The sequence below is a fragment of the Alternaria incomplexa genome (assembly GCF_024043165.1).
Source record: "Alternaria incomplexa strain BMP 0042 chromosome Unknown scaffold_10, whole genome shotgun sequence".
Lineage (NCBI taxonomy): Eukaryota > Fungi > Ascomycota > Dothideomycetes > Pleosporales > Pleosporaceae > Alternaria > Alternaria incomplexa.
Window position 1 is genome coordinate 561,587 of NW_026249859.1, and position 18,115 is coordinate 579,701.

General features: G+C 56.9%; 3 protein-coding genes across 3 annotated transcripts; 1 reads left to right on the forward strand and 2 right to left on the reverse strand.

Annotated features, from left to right (window-relative positions):
* Positions 1-348: 348 nt before the first annotated feature.
* On the reverse strand, positions 349-9,244 carry J4E90_007070 (uncharacterized protein; the record flags this gene model as incomplete). Its single annotated transcript, XM_051436611.1, has 5 exons — positions 349-4,134; positions 4,218-4,519; positions 4,986-6,041; positions 6,124-8,994; positions 9,043-9,244. The coding sequence occupies 5 exons, from the start codon at positions 9,242-9,244 to the stop codon at positions 349-351; spliced, it is 8,217 nt and encodes a 2,738-aa protein (XP_051289357.1).
* A 2,923-nt stretch (positions 9,245-12,167) lies between these two features.
* J4E90_007071 (uncharacterized protein) lies at positions 12,168-13,349 on the reverse strand (the record flags this gene model as incomplete). The annotated part of the gene is made up of 1 exon (XM_051436612.1): positions 12,168-13,349. The coding sequence occupies one exon, from the start codon at positions 13,347-13,349 to the stop codon at positions 12,168-12,170; it is 1,182 nt and encodes a 393-aa protein (XP_051289358.1).
* Positions 13,350-15,018: 1,669 nt separating this feature from the next.
* Positions 15,019-18,091, forward strand: J4E90_007072 (uncharacterized protein; the record flags this gene model as incomplete). Its single annotated transcript, XM_051436613.1, has 2 exons — positions 15,019-15,254; positions 15,304-18,091. The coding sequence occupies 2 exons, from the start codon at positions 15,019-15,021 to the stop codon at positions 18,089-18,091; spliced, it is 3,024 nt and encodes a 1,007-aa protein (XP_051289359.1).
* Between the last annotated feature and the right edge of the window lie 24 nt (positions 18,092-18,115).

Sequence of the window (18,115 nt, forward strand, 5' to 3'; positions counted from 1 at the left end):
TGGGGAGCGCCGCCCAAAACATTCACACATCAGCATCGCAAGTTCCAATCTCGTACAAAATGAATCATCATTCGTATCGTATCACCGCCGAAGCAGCTGCTATATGCTACCTGACCCTCGCGAGCCCTCATCAACAATCTAAAGAAAACAAGAACATAGAGCCATACAATTACAGATGCCCACCCATCCATCTTATGCTGAAACCCAACGCCAAAACACCTCAGTGATTAAAATGTAGTAGGAGATCCGTCAGTGGTATAGAACAATTCGACCAAGCCAAAACGCCAGTGTAGTCCGTGTGGAACCCCCTTCCCAAATGTAGATGTGTGTTTCTGTTATACTCCAAACTCAAGTGATTCGCCTCTTCAACCCTCCGAAGAGTCCTTTGAGACCACTGGACTCTTCTTTCTTCTTCCTCCTGTCGCGTCGGTCGGTCTCGCCGCGCCTGGGCCTGGGACGGTCTTCACCATGGTCTCGTGCGCGGGGCCGATCCGACTCCACTCGACGACCACCAGATGGCCGTTCTTTCTCAACAACGGAGATACGGCGTGTCTTGGGACGTTCTTCCGGTTTGGACATACGCCTGCTTCGACGACGCTCGCGTCTTTCCTCGTCTGAGATGGAGACCTCGCCGACAACCGCAGCTGCGTCCTCGATTACCGGTGATTCAATTGTCTCGATGGGTTCCGGCTCTGGCTCGTATTCGAAAGGCTCTGGTGGCGGCGGCGGGAGATCCTCAGGCGGCGGAGGTGGCGGTGGAAGAGAAACCCCTCCATCCCGTCCACCAGACATCTCGTGTTCAGGACGACGCATGAAGCGTCGCTCCTCTTTCCACCTGTAGTAATCGGCCTCTTCCTCAGCAGAAGCGAAGCGACGTTGACTATGTGAAAGACGCCGACTGCGGTGCATACGCTCTGGGCGCTCTCGGCTCTGATCCGATGACATATCTCGGCTCGAAGGTCGTTCCATCTCCGATTCTCTTCGCGATGACTTGACAGGTGTAGCCTCTAGCGTGTTGGCACGGGCACGAGACGATCTCGACGGCTTCGCGGCCGGTGGCGTCGCTTCGGGCTTTGAGCGGCCAAAGATGCCACCGAAGAGACTACCACGCTTCACGTTCGGTGGAGTCTCTCGGGTACTCAAACGCCTGCGCGGCGCACTGCGAGGAGGGGTGTCGTCGACTACCGGTGGCAGCGGGGGTGGAGGAGAAGCGCCATCGTCGTCTTCCTCTGCTGCTCGGCGAGCAGCATCGCGAGAAACATCAATAAGCTCTTCCTTTGGTTTTAGCAAGCCAGCTGCTTTGGCTGCTTCCCGCTCCGCCCTCCTCTGACGTCGTAATTTCCGGGCCTCTTCCTCTTCGCGCGCCGCCTGCTCAATCTTCTCTTGTTCCAGGCGCTTCGCCTCCTTTTCAGCCTCATGTCGTTGTCTCCTCTTCTCATGTCGAATACGTCGGTCCTCTTCTTCCTGGGCGAGCTTCTGTTCTTCTTTGAGCTTCTTGCGTTCCTCCATGGCTCTCATGAGCTCTTCTTCGGCACGTCTCACTGCTCGGCGTCGTTCCCGATGCTCCAGCTTTCTCGCCTCCTCTTCTGCCTTTAGACGGGCAGCGTCTGCAGCAGCAAGTCGCTCCTTCTCAGCTCTCTCGGCCCGCCGGGCTTCGCGTCGCTTCTGTTTATCGGCTTCTTCGTCAACCTCCTCGACGGGGCGACGCTTGCTGTATCTCTCCTCACCCCTGGGTTCTCGGTAGTGCGAGCGATACGGGTCCGGGTACGCCTTCTGTATGTCGCTACCACTACTGGCTATCTCAACCTCGCGCAATTTGGCCCTTCTGCGCTCGGCCGCTTCGCGCTCTGTCATGCTGTCGCGACGCCTTGTTCTTGGCGCATCAGGAACGGCAGAGGCTGGCATTATGGGTCGCTCCATAATACTAGCGCCACTTTCGCGTCTGCGGCTTGGCCGGTGCTGGCTTTCACGACGGGTGTGCGAATGTCGGCGACGGGTCTTCTCACGACTGGGTGTATCGGCTGACGGTTCGTCCTCAATTGCAAAGTCGCGCTCCCTGTCCGTGCGGTCATCAACGGTATGACCGACTAATGCAGCAGCGGCGGCACCAGTAATTCCAGCAGCAGCAACAGCAGCTACAGAGGGCAGAGGTGAAGGTGCGCTTGGAACTTCGTCAACGTCGAAGGACCGGTCTGCCGGTGCATCCTCATCGGCCTGCTCGGGTTCGAGACTCTCTTCATTGGCCACCTCGGCTACGACCTCTTCTACCTCCACTTCGGGGATTGGTACCGACACCTCCACATCCTGGTCTTCCGGGATTTCATCAGCGGGTGCATCCGCCGCTACTGGAGCGGGTTCCTCGGGTTCCTGCTTTGGTTCTGGGGTCGCCTCAGCTGGTACTTCCGGTTCCTCAGGAACGGGCTCAGTCGGCGGCTCGGGCTCTTCAGCATCAGCTGGTGATTCGGGTTCTGGCTGTTCTTCCTGAGGGGCTTCGGGTGGTGCCTCTACCTGTACTTCCTCGAGCTCGACATCAGGCGAAGATGCCGGCTCTTCATTCGTTGCTTCCACCGGGGCTTCGTCTGCCGCAGCTTCTTCAACATCATCACCCTCTACCACTGGCTCGGCGGCTTCAGCAGGCGCTTCTTCCACCTCCGCAGCAGCCTCTTCAGGTGGTGCGTCCTCTTCGGGGGCCGGCTCTGACGCAGGTGGAGCATCTTCAGCAGCGTCGTCGTTAGCTTCGCTGGCTTCAACCACTGAGGGCTCATCTGCTTCCCCTGTAGCTCCAGATCCGTCGTTTGATTGGCCATCTTCACTAGGTGGCTCTGGTGACTCTTCAGCAGGTGGTTCAGGCTCAACCTCTTCCGCCTCTTCAACGAGTGAAGGGTCGGCATCAGCGGCAGCAGATTCGTCTTCCTGAGCCGAATCGGGGCCCTCGTCGGCTGCTCCATCTGGCGTCGCCACTGGTTCTTCTGGGTCCGCAGCCTCCTCAGCCGGCGGCTCCTCTGGTTCATCTGCAGCTGCATCCGCATCTTGCTCAACAGCTGCCGCTTCCGGCTCCGCTTCCGGCTCCAGTTCCGCTACGACTGACTCAGGCGTCTCTGGTTCAGCAGGCTCTTCCGTCTCTTGCTCAGCCACAGATGCATCTCCCACTTCGGATGCCGGGTTCTCGACCCCGTTGGTTGATGGGTCTTCAGTAAGCGGTGCGGCGGTGTCTAGCTCCTCCCCATCCACTGTGGTCGGCGCAGCGTCGTCATCGGCCTCAGCAGGGTCCTCCGGCGGTGCAACGGACTCTTCAGCCTCACTCTCGCTGCCAGATTCGCTGACCTGAGAAGCATCGTCACCTTCGTCTTCCTGGGGGGCTTCCTCTTCTGGTTGGGGTGCATCCGCCGGCTCAGACACCTCGGTAGCTGCCGTGGGCTCCTCTTCAGGCTCAGCGGAATCTTGTGACGAAACTAGTGAATCGTCGTTCGCAGAGTCTTCTTGAGTGATAGCACTGACATCGTTCTCGTCGTCTCCTTGCTCCTCTTCGACTGCTTCGAGCGCAGGATCAGACGGATCTTCGACCTCTGATGCTGGAGACTCTGCAGCCGGGACGATCTCAGAGGTCGCGACGTTGACTTCGAGTGATAGACCTGGATGTGCCTCTGTGATCGCCGCCGATTCGGCAGGCGACTCCGGACTCTCGGAAGCTTCTGGCTGGTCGGGCTCGGCAGCATCGTCCACTACCATGGAGCTCTCTGGCTCTTCTTGAGAATTCGAGGAGAGCCCGGAAGCAGCATCGTCATCGGAACCGGCATCGTCGTCAAGGATTGACTGATCTTCCTCCGGCTCTTCAGGCTCAGCAGCAGTGACATCAGCGACATCACTCGGCGGTGCCTCTTCGGCATTCGTTGTTTCATCTTCAGCGATTGCTGAGTCAGGCGCGTCGTCGGCCTGGGGAACTTCAGAGGCAGCAGGTGCAGCAGACACCTCAGATCCAGACCAGTCATCATCCTCGGACTCTGACCCAGATTCGCTCCCCGCATCGGATCCCTGCTCTTCTACTGGTTCATCATCTGGCTCCGGCCCTGCATTGGCTCCGCTGGAAACTTCCGAATGCTGTGGCTCCTCATCGGGCCCAACGTCCTCATGGACCTGCAACGAATCAGTATACTCTTCTGAATGGCGAACGGCATGAGGCAGATGTCGGTTCGGAATCAATCACAGCTTATACATACCACTTCCGGCACCTTTTTGGCCGGCATGTCTGGTGCAGAGTCGGGCTCGGCTTCGGCTAGCGCAACGTTGGCAGCTACAACATCATGGTCGGTTTGTTCGTGAATATCTTGAAGAACAACTGGATCGCCCGCGGCGTGTTCGGTCTGCTTTTCTTCGACCGTGGGGTTTTCAATTGGCGTCTCAACGTCAGCCTCTCTCGAGACAGGGTCTGGGCTGACTTCGCTTGTCGCGTCAGCTGGGATGCTTGCGCATGTTTCGTCGGTATTGTCGTCGAGTTTGGGTAAAGGTGCTTCAGTCTCAGCTGCACTGGTCAGCGGGTGCGGTGCATGGCCACTTTTGGGTGGAGGAAATTATCGCTGCTGTACAAGTAGAAGTGCAATCACGAAAAAAAAGAAGGTGAGATTCAGAGGTGACGGGGATGTCGGGAGCCAAAAGACAAGCGGCAGAGCTAGCGCGGAGCAAAACCACGCATCTTGGAACGTCGACAAATTGCGATGCATCTATCGCAGCCCGAGACTCATGGCGACACACATGCTTCCACGTGACGATAAGCTAGTCGCAGCGGTGGCAGAATGTCCGCAGAATGTGCTGGCAGGTGGGCCAAAGGAAAATATGGGGCGTCCAATGGGGCAAGCCAACCGCTGCTCGCTAGCCCGATCCGCCGCTGGCATGGCGCGCTACCATCGAATCGTGCGTAATTGAGCCAGCGAAAAGAAGTGCAGACGGACATAAAGATGTGAAACACAAAAAACATAGGAGATACGTACCTGTGCATGAATCTGGATTCTCCACGTCATCGGGTGTAGCCGAGACTATGACTTGCTCGCTGGCCTTGGCAGCCTCGCTACTCACCGCTGGCTCCGACTCGTCGACTGGCGATTCGTGTGCACTCGCATCGTCCTGTGCGTCTGTGCTCGCATCGGTGATGGCATTCTCCTCTGGAGCTGCTGGCTGGCTCACCTCCGGGGCGGGTTCTTGAGCTGCAGGTGCATCGCCAGCTGCAAGCTGTGCCTCTTCAGTGCTTTCATCAATACGTGTCTCAGGCGTCTGATCCTCCGCGGAAGCATCAGCTGAGTCGCCAGTCTCTTGTGGCTCGGATGGTTCTGGCGACGTTTCAGAGGTTGAGGCTTCGTTCTGTTCAACGACCTTTGGTACGGCCGCGGACGTATCGTCCTTGGTAGGCTCATCCTCCTTGACATCGACTGAGACGACGGCAACTTCATCGACGTCATCGGCAACCGGAGCAGAGGTTGCAGTGTCAGATGGCTGAATGACCTGTACAGTCTCGGGCTTGTCCTGGTCTGATGACTTCTCATCCTCATGTACAGGCTCCGATGAGTCCTGTGCGATACTCTCTTGATCGAAGTCTTGATGCTCGGAAGGATTGGTCTCGCTCTCACCGGGTTGTGATGAGGCATCGTCGTCCTTCTCCCAGTCCGAGATGCCCATGTCGGAAACATTATCGTCGTCTTGCTCCCAATCGGAGATATCCTGCATGGTGTCGGCGGTTGGCAGTTCTTCGTCGCTCGCCTCAGCCTCCATTGTAGCAACTTCGATGGGTGCCATATCAGCGGTGTCTTGTGCCGATGTAGTAGGCTCCTCTGATGCTACATCAGGCGTGGCTTCCGTCGTTTGCGTGTCTGTCTCTTCTAGTGTCGACGCAGCTTCTGGCTCCTCGGTGGAGGGATTGGTCTCGTCTTGTGCAACTGTCGGCTCACTGTCGCCTTCGCCGGAGGCTGGTTCGATAGCTTCGTCGGCGGGAGCAGGTTCGGGTGCGTCCGTTGCTTCTGAGGCTTCCGCTGTCATGTCAGCTTGGGGCACGTCTGTGATCTTGTCAGCGTTGATTACAAATAAATTTGCTTAAACGCGGCTCGTTGTGCGACAGTAAGACATGAGTGAACTTACCTGCGGGATCAGCGCTAGCCTCGTTTGGCTCAGCTACATCCATGACCGGCTCAGTACTTTCAGGCGCTTCGACATCTGCGACTTCAGGCTTATCTTCGCTCTCAGTTGACGGTGAGTCGCTAGATGGGACTGGCGCAGGCTCCGGAACCTCTGCAGCATCAGAAGGTTCCAGAGCAGGATCTTGAACAGGTGAGGACTCAGGTGCATCAGCCTCTTCTGCAGCTGCATCGGCCTTTGCCTCAGCTGCAAGTATTGAAGCCACGACAGCGACGTCTGCCGGCGCTGCTGAAGTCCATGCTCGAGCTTCCTCGACTTCGGGACTAGAAGTTCCGATGTCTTGCTTCTCATCCGGTGATGGTTCTTCTTGAGCAACGCTTGCTTCTGACTCTGGCTCAGCGGCATCCTCAGCAACTTCAATAGGAACAGGCTCAACAGCTGGGGTTCCCTCGATCACGGGTGTTTGTTCATCAACTGGCGGTTCTATCGGCGGAGTTGGCTCCTCGGCAGTGGGGACGTCTTCGACGACAGGCGGTTCCTCGGTAGAGGGCGTTTCGTCGACAGCGGGTGCAGCCTCAACCTGGGCGGGCTCATCGGTAACAGGTGTATCCTCTGTCTCTGGTGCGTCTTCGACAGGAGAAGAATCCCCGACAGTCGATGAATCTTCACCAACAGGCGTATCTTCGGCGGCTGGGACGTCTTCAGATGGCGCTGTCTCCTCGGTGGCGGGTGCCTCGGACGTGGCGTCAACTTCGGGAGCTTCTTGGGTGGCGCTAGCTGGCTCTTCGGTTGAAGGTGCTTCCTCAGGCGCAGCTGTCTCTTCAGCAGGGGGTGCGGGCTCGGCATCAACTGCGTCTTCCACGGCTGGAGCATCATCAGTAGCGGGTGTCTCTTCAGCAGCGGGTGTCTCCTCGGCAGCAGGTGTCTCCTCGGCAGCAGGTGTCTCCTCGGCAGCAGGTGTCTCCTCGGCAGCAGGTGTCTCCTCGGCAGCGGGTGACTCTTCAGCAGCAGGGGTTTCTATAGTAGCGGGTGTCTCTGCATCCACAACGGCGGGCTGTTCCTCAACAGGAGGTGCCTCCTCGACAGCAGGCGCTTCTTCGACAGCAGGTTCCTCTTCAGCAGGAGCTGCCTCTTCGACCGGAGTCTCTTCGACGGCAGGTGTCTCTTCGACAGCAGGTGTCTCTTCGACGGCAGGTGTCTCTTCAGCAGCAGGGACTGGCTCTTCAGCGGCGGGAATTGGCTCTTCAGCGGCGGGAACTGACTCTTCAACGGCGGGAGCTGGTTCTTCAGCAGCAGGAGAATCCTCCACAGCCGCCGGTGGCTCTTTTGAGCTACCAGCTTCCTCAACTGCAGGTTCCTCTTCAGCCGCTGGCGGGGCTGCTTGCTCTTCCAAAGCAGGAGGCTCTGCAACGGGTCCTGCTGTTTCTTCGGCGGAGGCGTCTGCCTCGGCTGGCTTTGTCTCCTCTGAAGGTGCTGCGTCGGGCTCAACCGCATCCGCACTCTCTACCGTAGCTTGTTCCTGCTCAGATACCGCTTCGCTGGGTGCCTGTGGTTCATAGGCTGGAGTTTCCGCGGGCGCTTCTGGGGCAGGAGCTTCTGAAGCTGTTTCTGCGGTCGGCTCGACTGGAGGGGGAGGAGTGTCTTCTGTGACTGGATCGGCTGGAGTAGTCTCCTCTGCTGTGGTATCAGCAGCTGGAGCTTCTTCGACAGGAGCAGGATTGTCGGATTGTGGTGGCTCAGCAGATTCCGCAGACGCATCTACCGGTGATGGCTCAGCTTCAGCTGCTGGCTCGGGAGCGGCGGGAGCTGGCTCCTCGATCGGAGGACTGTCCACGACTGCCTCGTCTTGTTCCTCCACTACATCCTCGCTGACAGCGGCCTCGTCTACCGCAGGTGGATCATCGGTCGGTGGCGGCGGGGGCGGTACGGTCTCGCTTACGATCGACCCTGAAGCGTCTTCGGTAGGTTCCTCGATGATGACGCTTTCGGAGACGTCTGAAGAGGGGGCATCTCCATCGGTGATTACTGTCGACCTGTCGTCACCGCTGCCATCGTTGCTAGACTTCTTCCCTCTTGACTTGCTGGTCATCACCTTCTCACTGGCCAATGCCGAGAGCAATGAACCCCTTCGCTCCTTCTTGATAATGCCGATCGGAACGAAGACCTTCTTCTTCTCCTCTTTCGGTGGCGAAGGAGGTGGAACGGATGTCGATGGCTTTCTGGGGCGGATGAACGCGGTGGGCTTGCCTTTACCATTCCCCCACTGTTTCTTCTTTTTGCCTATGCTTGCGGCGTCTGGGTCTTTGGTGTCAGAGGCAAAATGGACAAACTTCTCGGTTGGGGATTTCGGAGGCTCTTGAGCGGCCTGCTCGGACTCACCACTTTTCTCACTCTCTACGACTACTGGCTCCGGTGTTGCATCCGCCGGTGGCGCTGGTGGGGCAGGGGGTATAGGGGGTGCAGGCTCACTGGGAGGTACTGGCAGAACTTCTGGTGCTGACGGTGCTGGAGGTGCTGCTGCTTCGGGTTCTGCAGGTGGTGCCTCTACCGGTGCTGGGGGTGGTGGTGGAGGCGGCAGTACGTCAACATTCGCGGCATCGCTCGGTCCTGGAGGCTCGTCTTTGACATCCTCGGTCACAACTTCAGCTGCCACAACGTCGTCCCCACTACTTGATGGTGCCTCTGCTGGCTGGGTTGATGGATCTTCTGGTGTTGGTTCTGCTGGGGTTATTGCCGCAGGTGCTTCTACTTCTGCTGATGGCTCTTCTGCCGGAGGTGCTTCTGATGTAGCCGGTGGTGCGGCTTCTTCAGGTGTGACCTCTGCTGCTGGCGTTTCCTCCGGAGCAGCTGGAGCAGCCGGAACATTCTCTGGATCTACAATGGTCAATTGGACATGTTACGCATGATACATTCCAAGCATACCTGCTTGTTCGGCATTGCTGCTCTTCTCATCAACTACTTGCGTATATGAGAATACTGGTGTAGGTGGGACTACTCGACGATAGACGGGTTGTTGGGGCTTCGGTGTAGTCGCCGTAGCATAGAAGTTCTTCCCGGTGTTGGTGCCGCCGCTTGCATACGGGTTCGCCCATTGCGATATCGAAACATTCTCGAATTGGCGCATAGTGTATCAAACAAAGTCAGACGCGGCGTTTCGAGGTCCAGAAATTCGATAAGTTGTGCTACGTGTTATAGATGTTTTCTTTGTTCCATTGCTGGTGATAACAAACGGTAGGTATGCAGAGGCGACATTAGACGTGGGGTGCGAGCATTGATTGCGGAGAGACGAATGAGAAACGGGTCAGTCTAGACGCAAAGCACAGAGGGTGGAGGTGTGCAACGTGCGTGGCTTCAATCGGCCAAAGCTGGGACGAGCGCTCAGATCAGACGAAAGAGAGGTGCAGGACAACTGTCACAAGACATGATGCGCGAAATCGTATGGAGATGCCTCGCATTGTGGGCGCAATGGTTCGGTAAGCCTCAGACTGGCATACCCGCATGCTGCCGCAGGCTCACGCTGAGAAGACGATTCTCGGCTGTAAGCATCATTGGTCCACGTAGGGAAACCCAGTTCGCTCAGGTTGATAGAGTTGGGAGCCCAGAAGGTGGGGTTTTCCACTGCGAGGGCTTTTCGATTATTGGTCCGATGATGACTTAGCTTGCAGTTGTGTCGCCAGCGCGGATCGTGGTGCAGCGTTGGTCAACGGCGAAATTTTGCGGCACCGGAAGGCTTGAGAGCGTATAGTGCGGCAAAGCGTCAATTAGCAAGGAGGGCCCTTCTCGCAACCCTCTCGATACCCAAAGAGGGCCGCGATGCAGGGGCACGCATAGGGTCGTCATGGCTAAGAGGAAAAAGTGAGGTGTTGATGGGTTGAGTGACGTGGCGTGGCACCGCGGGTCCGGAAAGCAGCCACTAAGCGACTGATTCATGAGGGCCGACCCGGGTTTGGTCGTACCTGCCACTACCTGCGGCGACGTGGGACATTCACAAAGAAGCATCCTGCTGACCCCACCACCAAAACCCTTGGTACAACGAAGCCGTCGCATAGCATAGCGGTATGGAGGGGCCTCCGGTGTCATCGACTTTAGTCGCAGCTCCAGATCGCGATGCTGCGACTAACCTTCCTCGCTGTCCAATCTACGAGGGAGGCCATTGGTGACGTGCATCCAGTCGACGATAGGTGGGATTGATTATGCAGCGGTTATCGAGGCTTCCTGAAAAGACGAGAGGCAGTGGAAGGGTAAGGAAGATTACCCAGAATGGCGGGCGAATCTATTGTCAGTACGTGTTCGCAGCTCAATGCTCAATGCCCCAATCAACGTAGATGAGTTGATTACCGCGCTGCAAGCGAGCATGTCGTCAGATGCGCTCATGTAAGCAGTTCTGGATTCATCTAGCCTGAGGATGAGTTTGGGTCACGTGAGTAGGATCATCTATGAATGGACGAATCTGAAGCTCTCTCTCGGATTTACTTGGCAGGCAGTCTCATTCGACGGATGCTCGAAGCGTCCTATCAACTCATCTAAGGAAAGCGCTAAACAGGTCTAAAGACTACTTTGTACACTGGGATAGAAGAACGGGATCAGAGGACTTGGAGCCGATGTAGGGTATTCATTTCTCTTGATTGAGCTGTTACCAACAAGTCGCCTATGATGAATTCCATAATACCATTTCGAGGCCGAAATGAGTCTAGCTGCGAGCGCCATGTTCTCTGATCTACTACACTCATCACGTGCCCATCTCAATTGAGCACAGCTACCGCACCACCATACACCCCCCTAACGATCAAGAAATCTCTCACCATTTTCCCAATCGACATACACCCACCGCGCCCACGAACTCCTTCTTCATCTATCCCCATAGCCGCCATCCATTCCCGATTCACCTCTTGATCCCTCTTGCATTTTTCGCACTCACGCCTCTTCCCCTTGTGTTTCTTATGAAATTTGTGCGGTATCGTCGTGACATGCACATCCGTTTTCGACCACACTCTCTCCAGCGTGTGCCAAGTAGTAAGATTCATTGTAGGCGGCGAAGTGGGTGATGCGGATGTAAGCGTAACAGTAGGTGTGCTTTCGAAATAGTCGCTGTTACTCAGCACTATCGTGGGAGGGTTTTGCCTTTCATGAGACGGCTTTGCTTCCTCTAGTGGTGTGTAGAGTCTTTTTGGGTTGAGCACATTCATCCAGTCGAGTGTTTCGCGCCATTCTTGTGTGAGTTCGGAGCCGCAGCTCTTCCATGTCTTTTTTAGTGTTGAGGCGCTGATGGTGGGCATGGACCATCGTTGTTTTGCCGTGATTGGGGTGGGCAAGTGGGTTGTAGCCGGCGATGGTGAAGACGGTGGACAGCAGACCAGACAGTCGGCTTGGTCTTGCGCGTCGGCATAGGCGCAGGCCCAACATTGGGTACTGTTGGTTGACATGGCTTTGGCTTTGATGCGGTGTCTTTCGAAAGGGGAATTTTTGGAAGGAGGACTGACGGCTTTTGTTGATTGCAGGCGAGTGAAATATGACTAGAGAGACTGGATACCCAAGAGAAAATGAAGAAGACTACCATGACTCAAATATTCTGTTCTGTAAAAGAAATGGCTTTCCAAGTGTTGTGAGTCGCTGAAGTTGGTTGACAAACCATGGTTCTAACACGATGTGTGACCAAGCACAACGTGGGCTCAAGGCAACCATTTGGCCGCAGCTAGCAAACTACATCTTAGTCTATGAACACGGTGAACATTCACCCAAGGGTGTTTTGAGAGAAGGATGTGCGTGAAATCATGACGTGCCTGCCCTCGCTGCCTTGGCTCTTTCCTCATCGCGCTCATGGCGCGCTTTCATGACTCACGCTACTCGAGATGAGAAGGCGTACCACTAGCCAGCCTAAGAAGCAGTGCTATCAGTGTTCTTTCGAAAGCCTAATGAGGATGTTGTCTCGCACGTATACTGTAAGAGATATTAGATTTACTTATATGTGGACCTTGAATCCGCTATGTCGCCGCGAAAGTGGGTATCGTTCATCAGTCATAATCGTAAAAGAAGCATGCGTCTCGAGTTCAAAGTAGCACCCAGTCCACAGCTACAGTCCACTTCTCCCCGCCAACGTCCACGTCCCACATGGGTGCGCGGATACCGATAACACTGCCAGTCTTTACCAGCACACCTCCCGAGCTTCTAGCACCACCTTGGCCGGCTAGCAAGACTCTCATGGGGGTATGTCCTCCATCCACACTCTCCGTTCTCGAAGCGTTATACATGCCAGCCTCAGTATCGCCGCATGCAAAGACGACGCCACCTGCATAGCACTCTACTTCTTCTGCGCTACGGCTTCGACCCCCGCCTCTCGAGAGATTCGAGACCCGTATCCGCAGCTTAACGCCGTCTTCTCTGTCACGACCAGTGGCTGCACCACTCCTATCCTGTGCCGCGAACCCTGTATTTGCCGTCTCGATCATCCAGGTTGTGACGGTCGAGGCAAGACCGTTAGGTATGTATTTGCCGTTCTTTCGTGAAGGAGAGAAGATCTCAGGCAGCGGTCGAGAAGGCTTCGGGGGCGAGGTCGGGAGCGCGGGGAGTATGAAATGGGGACGTTGCGGTGCACTCGCTGGCGTGGAAGTCACCGCTGCGATGCTAGGGAATGGCGCAGGCGTCCGTGGCGGCGGGACTTTGAAGCGGTGCGTGGTCGCATTGGATACGGGGGCCGGTGTGGACGGCTCGGATGGTCGTTGGAGCGATGGCGAGCTTGCAGGGGACATGCGACGACGCTTGTTCGTTTGGACGGATTCAAAGAGCATATCGTCTTCTTGGTCTTCTCCTTGTCTGTCCCAGCGGCCAAGCTGCGTGTCCCCGCCTTCGATGGATTGCATAACATGTTCGCCGTGTAGTTCATCCTGCGCCTCTGATTGGCTTGATTGCGATGGTTCTTCTATACTTTCTACTCTCTCGAATTTCCTCCGTAGCTTCGGGAGTGGTGTAGCATGCGCGAATGCATCTTCTTGCGGCTCATCGTGCCTCTCCTTGGTGACTTCTTGCGTCTGCCGAGGCGGCGCAAAGACAAAGCGCTTCGCAGGCGTCAATTTCTTGAATTGCAGCTCGTGCTTTGGTTGAGTCTTCTTTGCGGAAGCCGGTGTCTGTATAGCGAGGGCATTGCGCAGGCCAGATTGAGGTTTCTTGGCCTTCTGTGTTGAAGGCGGATTCGGCGCTAGGAAGCGGTGCGGGGAAGGCGTATGGGTCGGCATCGTATGAGCAACATCGGCGCGTGCGGTGTGTTCGATATGGCGGGAAGGTGGTGTTCGGCGCAATTTGTTGTGGGTGGAGGCATGGTCAAGGTGGCGAGGCCGTCAACGTCGAGGCCATGGCAAGCGCGATGCAGTCGCGAAAACGCGGGGGCGCATGTTCAGCAGGCTGCGCGTTTGGCAATCACGTCACGTGTCTAGAACTTCACCCTTGCCTATCGCAATGGACTCCTCCCTTGTAGCAAGCCCCTATTCTGGTTCGACGGGCAGTATATCGCGCCGCCCAGAAGTTACTGTTCAGTCATCGAACCCGACGCAATTCTCTCCACATCTACTTTAGAGTGGCTCCCGAAGCCAGACTACCATAGACATATCCCTGACAAAACTCATTAAGTACTCATCATCTTACTAGCTACACGAACTGTATTACAGGTTACATCGTCTGAAAGCTGAATTTTGCAACAACTCAACAGGTCCGCACCGGCTCACATGTCATGATCTCAACGACCTCATAGATCCAGCCTCGGGAATCTCTAGATAAGCTTTACCGAGCTTAGATGCCTTCCGCATGTCAATTCTTGCGCGAAGGATCTATTACAACCAAGCTCTATGTATATCATCCCACGCGCAATCTCCACAATAGTGACAACTGCCGCATGTTTTCTGATACCGGACGAATCGGGGTGCTGGCATTGGGCGTCAATTGGATTCGGCGATACCAGCCATCTTTCGCAGACCTGCGTTGGGTCTGTGGGATCGCAATGGGGTGATCTCGCGATTGGCGCCGGCCCGGGGATGATCAACGGTATCCCAGCTTACCCTCGTCTCCATAGGAACATCCGCCAAACTCAACGCAGATGTATCGAATGGAAGCATGGACTGCGCGTAGCACAATGGGAGCGCATGGAACAACCAGGCTTAAAGATGAGCGACATATCAGCAGACGTGCATTTTCTGGAGATGCATGGTTGAGCGTGGAGGGCATCTAGTCTGACAGGTCGGATCGCGACAAGGCGACGCAGGGTAGGGTGATAACAACCGGACGAAGTGCAATAGAATGCATGCAATACGAGGGTATACGCATCACAGATCCGGTCTACGCGTGTCCGTATGCAGGAGGGCCCGTCACAGCCGAGACGCGTCGTGGTGAGTGAGGCGAAGAGTGCACTCGGCGACCCAGCCACAGGATATGACATAGGCCCAAAGGAGTGCAAACAATAGCGCGACAGGCGTTCGCAGCAGAATGGAGCTAAACAAGAAACTTGAGACTTCGCGTCTGCAAGGGACGACCCTCTCAGCCTTAATGATCTGACCGGGGAAAGGCGTGGTAGGTCCACATGGTGGCTCAGGGCATGTGATTGGTGCTTGCGGGGGCCAGAGAGGCTGGAACCAGCCACATGAGGATGCGTAACATAGGAATAGAACAACACCCGCCGAACCCGATCCACCCAAACACGCTTGCTAGCACGCCAAACCTCTCTTTCTGCACCGTCGCTCTTTTGTTTTGGCTTTTCTCATTCTTTCGCTGTGACTCCACCCACTCTGTCCTGCCATTGCAGCGAATGCGCCTTATCTCCGCCAACGACGCTGCACTCGCGGCCACCCACCACCGTACACTCTCGCTCGACGCGCCTGCCCTCCCCGAGTCCCGCACCCGGGCGACTCCCTCAGCATGGCGACCAAGGCCATGAACGTCCCCAGCTTCGGCGGCGCTCACGCTGCGGGCATCTTCTCCGACATGACGGTCGACGGGCCGGTAATAGGCACCCTGGTTGTCATCATGGACCGCGCCCGCAACCTGCCTAACAAGAGGACCATGGGCAAGCAGGACCCGTACTGCGCTGCCCGGTTAGGCAAGGAAGCAAAAAAGACAAAGACCGACAAGCGCGGCGGCCAGACACCGCGATGGTATGTATGACTTCGACGAGTTTCGAACACCCACGACTGACATATGCAGGGACCAGGAATTGCGCTTCACCGTCCACGACTCGCCCGACTACAACCGCCTCAAGGTCTCCGTCTTCAATGACGACAAGAAGACGGAGCTGATTGGCGAGGCCTTTGCAAACCTCAACTCCGTCATCACCCCCGGCGGAGGCCAGAGCGACGAGTGGCTGGGCCTCAATTGCAAGGGCAAGTACGCTGGCGAGATCCGCATGGAGATCACCTACTACGACACCCGCGAGAAGAGCGAGAAGCCGGTTCTGCAGAAGAGGAGGGAGTCGACCAAGCCCGAAGGACAGGCTGCTGTGGGTGGAGCGCGAGAGATGGCACCCGTTAAGCGGCGCCCGCTGCCCAGCGACCCCACAGGCTCGACGCCATCACCAGTACACACACCAGAGCACCGAGGACTGCGGGGCGTTAGGGCTGGCCCGCGAGAATTGGGCTCCCCGCGACACCAAAGAACAGCAACCGAGCCGTCACCAACACAGCGCAGCCCGGCCGACACGCCCTCCCGCAGGCCTATACCAGACGCGTCCCCCCTAAACCCCGCATCGTCATCGAGCCAGAACACTCCTCAGCGCCCTGTACCGCAAACCTCCTACAGCACACCCCCGAACCCGCGCTCATCAGCCCAGAGGATGCTCCTACCAAGGGAAGAGAGCTTCGACATGTCTTACGCCGCGCCCAAGCCATACGAGGTGAAGCCGATCGATCCCCTGCCACAACATGTCCGGCACTCAGACCAGAGGAGGATGTCGCAGGAAGACGGTCGATCTCCTAGGAGCCAGGCACTGCAGCACCCCGAGCCAGTACATTCCCACTCGGCACCCATTGTGCCAACGCAGCATGCGTATGAGTCTCCGGCGCAATCGCAGAGACTGCAGGAGCAGCAGAAGCAGATCGAGTTCCTGCAGCAACAGCTACTCCAGCATCAGCAGTTTGAGCCTCAACGAATTGAGCCCCCGCCGCAGCCAACTCAGTCATACGCACAAGACCAGTACCAGGATCCGACTTATCAGGTTGCACCCCTGCGTAGCAGTCGTAGCCGCGAGCAAGCCCAGGAAGCTCCTCCACTCGACCAATACTACGGCCAACGATTCATCGAGGCTCCTCCTCTACAAGATGAGAGCCCCACGCATCGGAGACGCAGCGCTATGCAGCCCATGGTCGAAGATGAGGACGACATGCCACCGCCGCCCCCAATGCATAAGCGCAATGCCAGCACATTACCTCACCCGAACCAAGAGAGCCCTGAGCGTGAGCGCTACCGCGAAGAAGCCCCCGCGCCCCTGAGCTTCTCGGGGAGATCGCGTGAGGAGCCCCGTCATCTCAGCTATGATATGCCACCCCAGCAATACGAATCCGACAGCTACGCGCCTCGACAACCCGCGGAGCGACGCTACACTCATCCTCGCATGCCGGCGCAGCCATCGAGTCGTCCAGTGTCTCGCGACAACATGGTGCCATCCCCGCTACGACATGAACCCCTGCGACAGGAAGCACCGGCATTACCGAGTGCACTCATCGCTGGACTCAACCCACAAAGACAGGAGATTGAAGCGCCACCTTACGAAGCGCCCCCATCGTATGAGACACCACCGAGACTGCGCCACTACTCTGAGCCTGCAGAGTATCGGGCCATCACTCAGTACGAAGACCCCGTTCAGTCGCAGGAACTGGTTCATCATTCCGCATACCAAATGAACGACTATTATCCCCATGACCCGCCTGAGCAGCCTCGACAGATGTCTCCCCCAGTTTACGATGCCGGCCCGATCATCAAGCCGCGTGCTACGAGCCCTAACGTGAGCTCACGCTACTCTCCCAACCCAGCAATGGACCGTTACTCGCCCAACCCTGAGATGGAACGACACTCTCCTAACCCGGCTACCGATCGCTCGTCTAGGTTGCCTGCGAGAAGTATGCCGACGCGTAAATCAGTATCACCTCGCCCACCGCCTTCCAGAGAAGATATGGGTGAGCGAAGGCTGTCTGGAGTAGCATTCGGCCCCGACAGTTTCGATGTCTACAACCCTCGGATGAGCAAGTCTCCCATACCTTCGGACGACGAGCTCGAGCGACCAGGAAGCCGGATGGAGTACAACGACAAGGGTCAGATTGTTACATTCAGCGGAAGGGTTGTCGATGCGTCTGACCATCTACCTGTCGACAACTGGGCGCCTGAGCCAGTACCAAAGGGTACAGTGAAGGAGAAGGCTCCTCGCACAAGAGCTCAGCTTAACGGCAGCAGAGACCTCGAGGCCGCGATGCAACGCGAGGAACGATACCAACGAGAGCGTGCCGACAGAGAACGCATTCGCCATGCAGCCAGCATGAACTTCGACAACAGCAACGCGCTAGTCACCACGAGACACGACTTCAATAACGACTACAACCAGCCTGTGAACGCAGGTGCGCTGGTCCTCGCAAGCCAGAGCCAGCACAACGCACCTCCCAACCCAACAGCACGCAGCAGGCCCACAAGGCGCGACCAACGCCCCGTATCCGCCTACGACACACCACCGCAGTACCAACTCCCAGACCGACAGGTCCTCCGCGAACGCGACAACCCCAACAGCTACGGCAGCAGCCCCAGCTACGACCGACGTGGTACCCAGAGGCATAGTGTCGCGGCACCGCCTATACCCGCAAAGGTACCCATGGACATGAACGGCGGTGGTTACGGTACCCAGAACGAGGATATGGCACTCAGCTTAGAGCTGCAGAGCATTGACATCGGCCCTGGTTCTGGTGGACGTAGACCACGTGCCGCTACGGCTAGACGACAGTACGGATACTAATGGCACAACACGGAAACGCTTTAC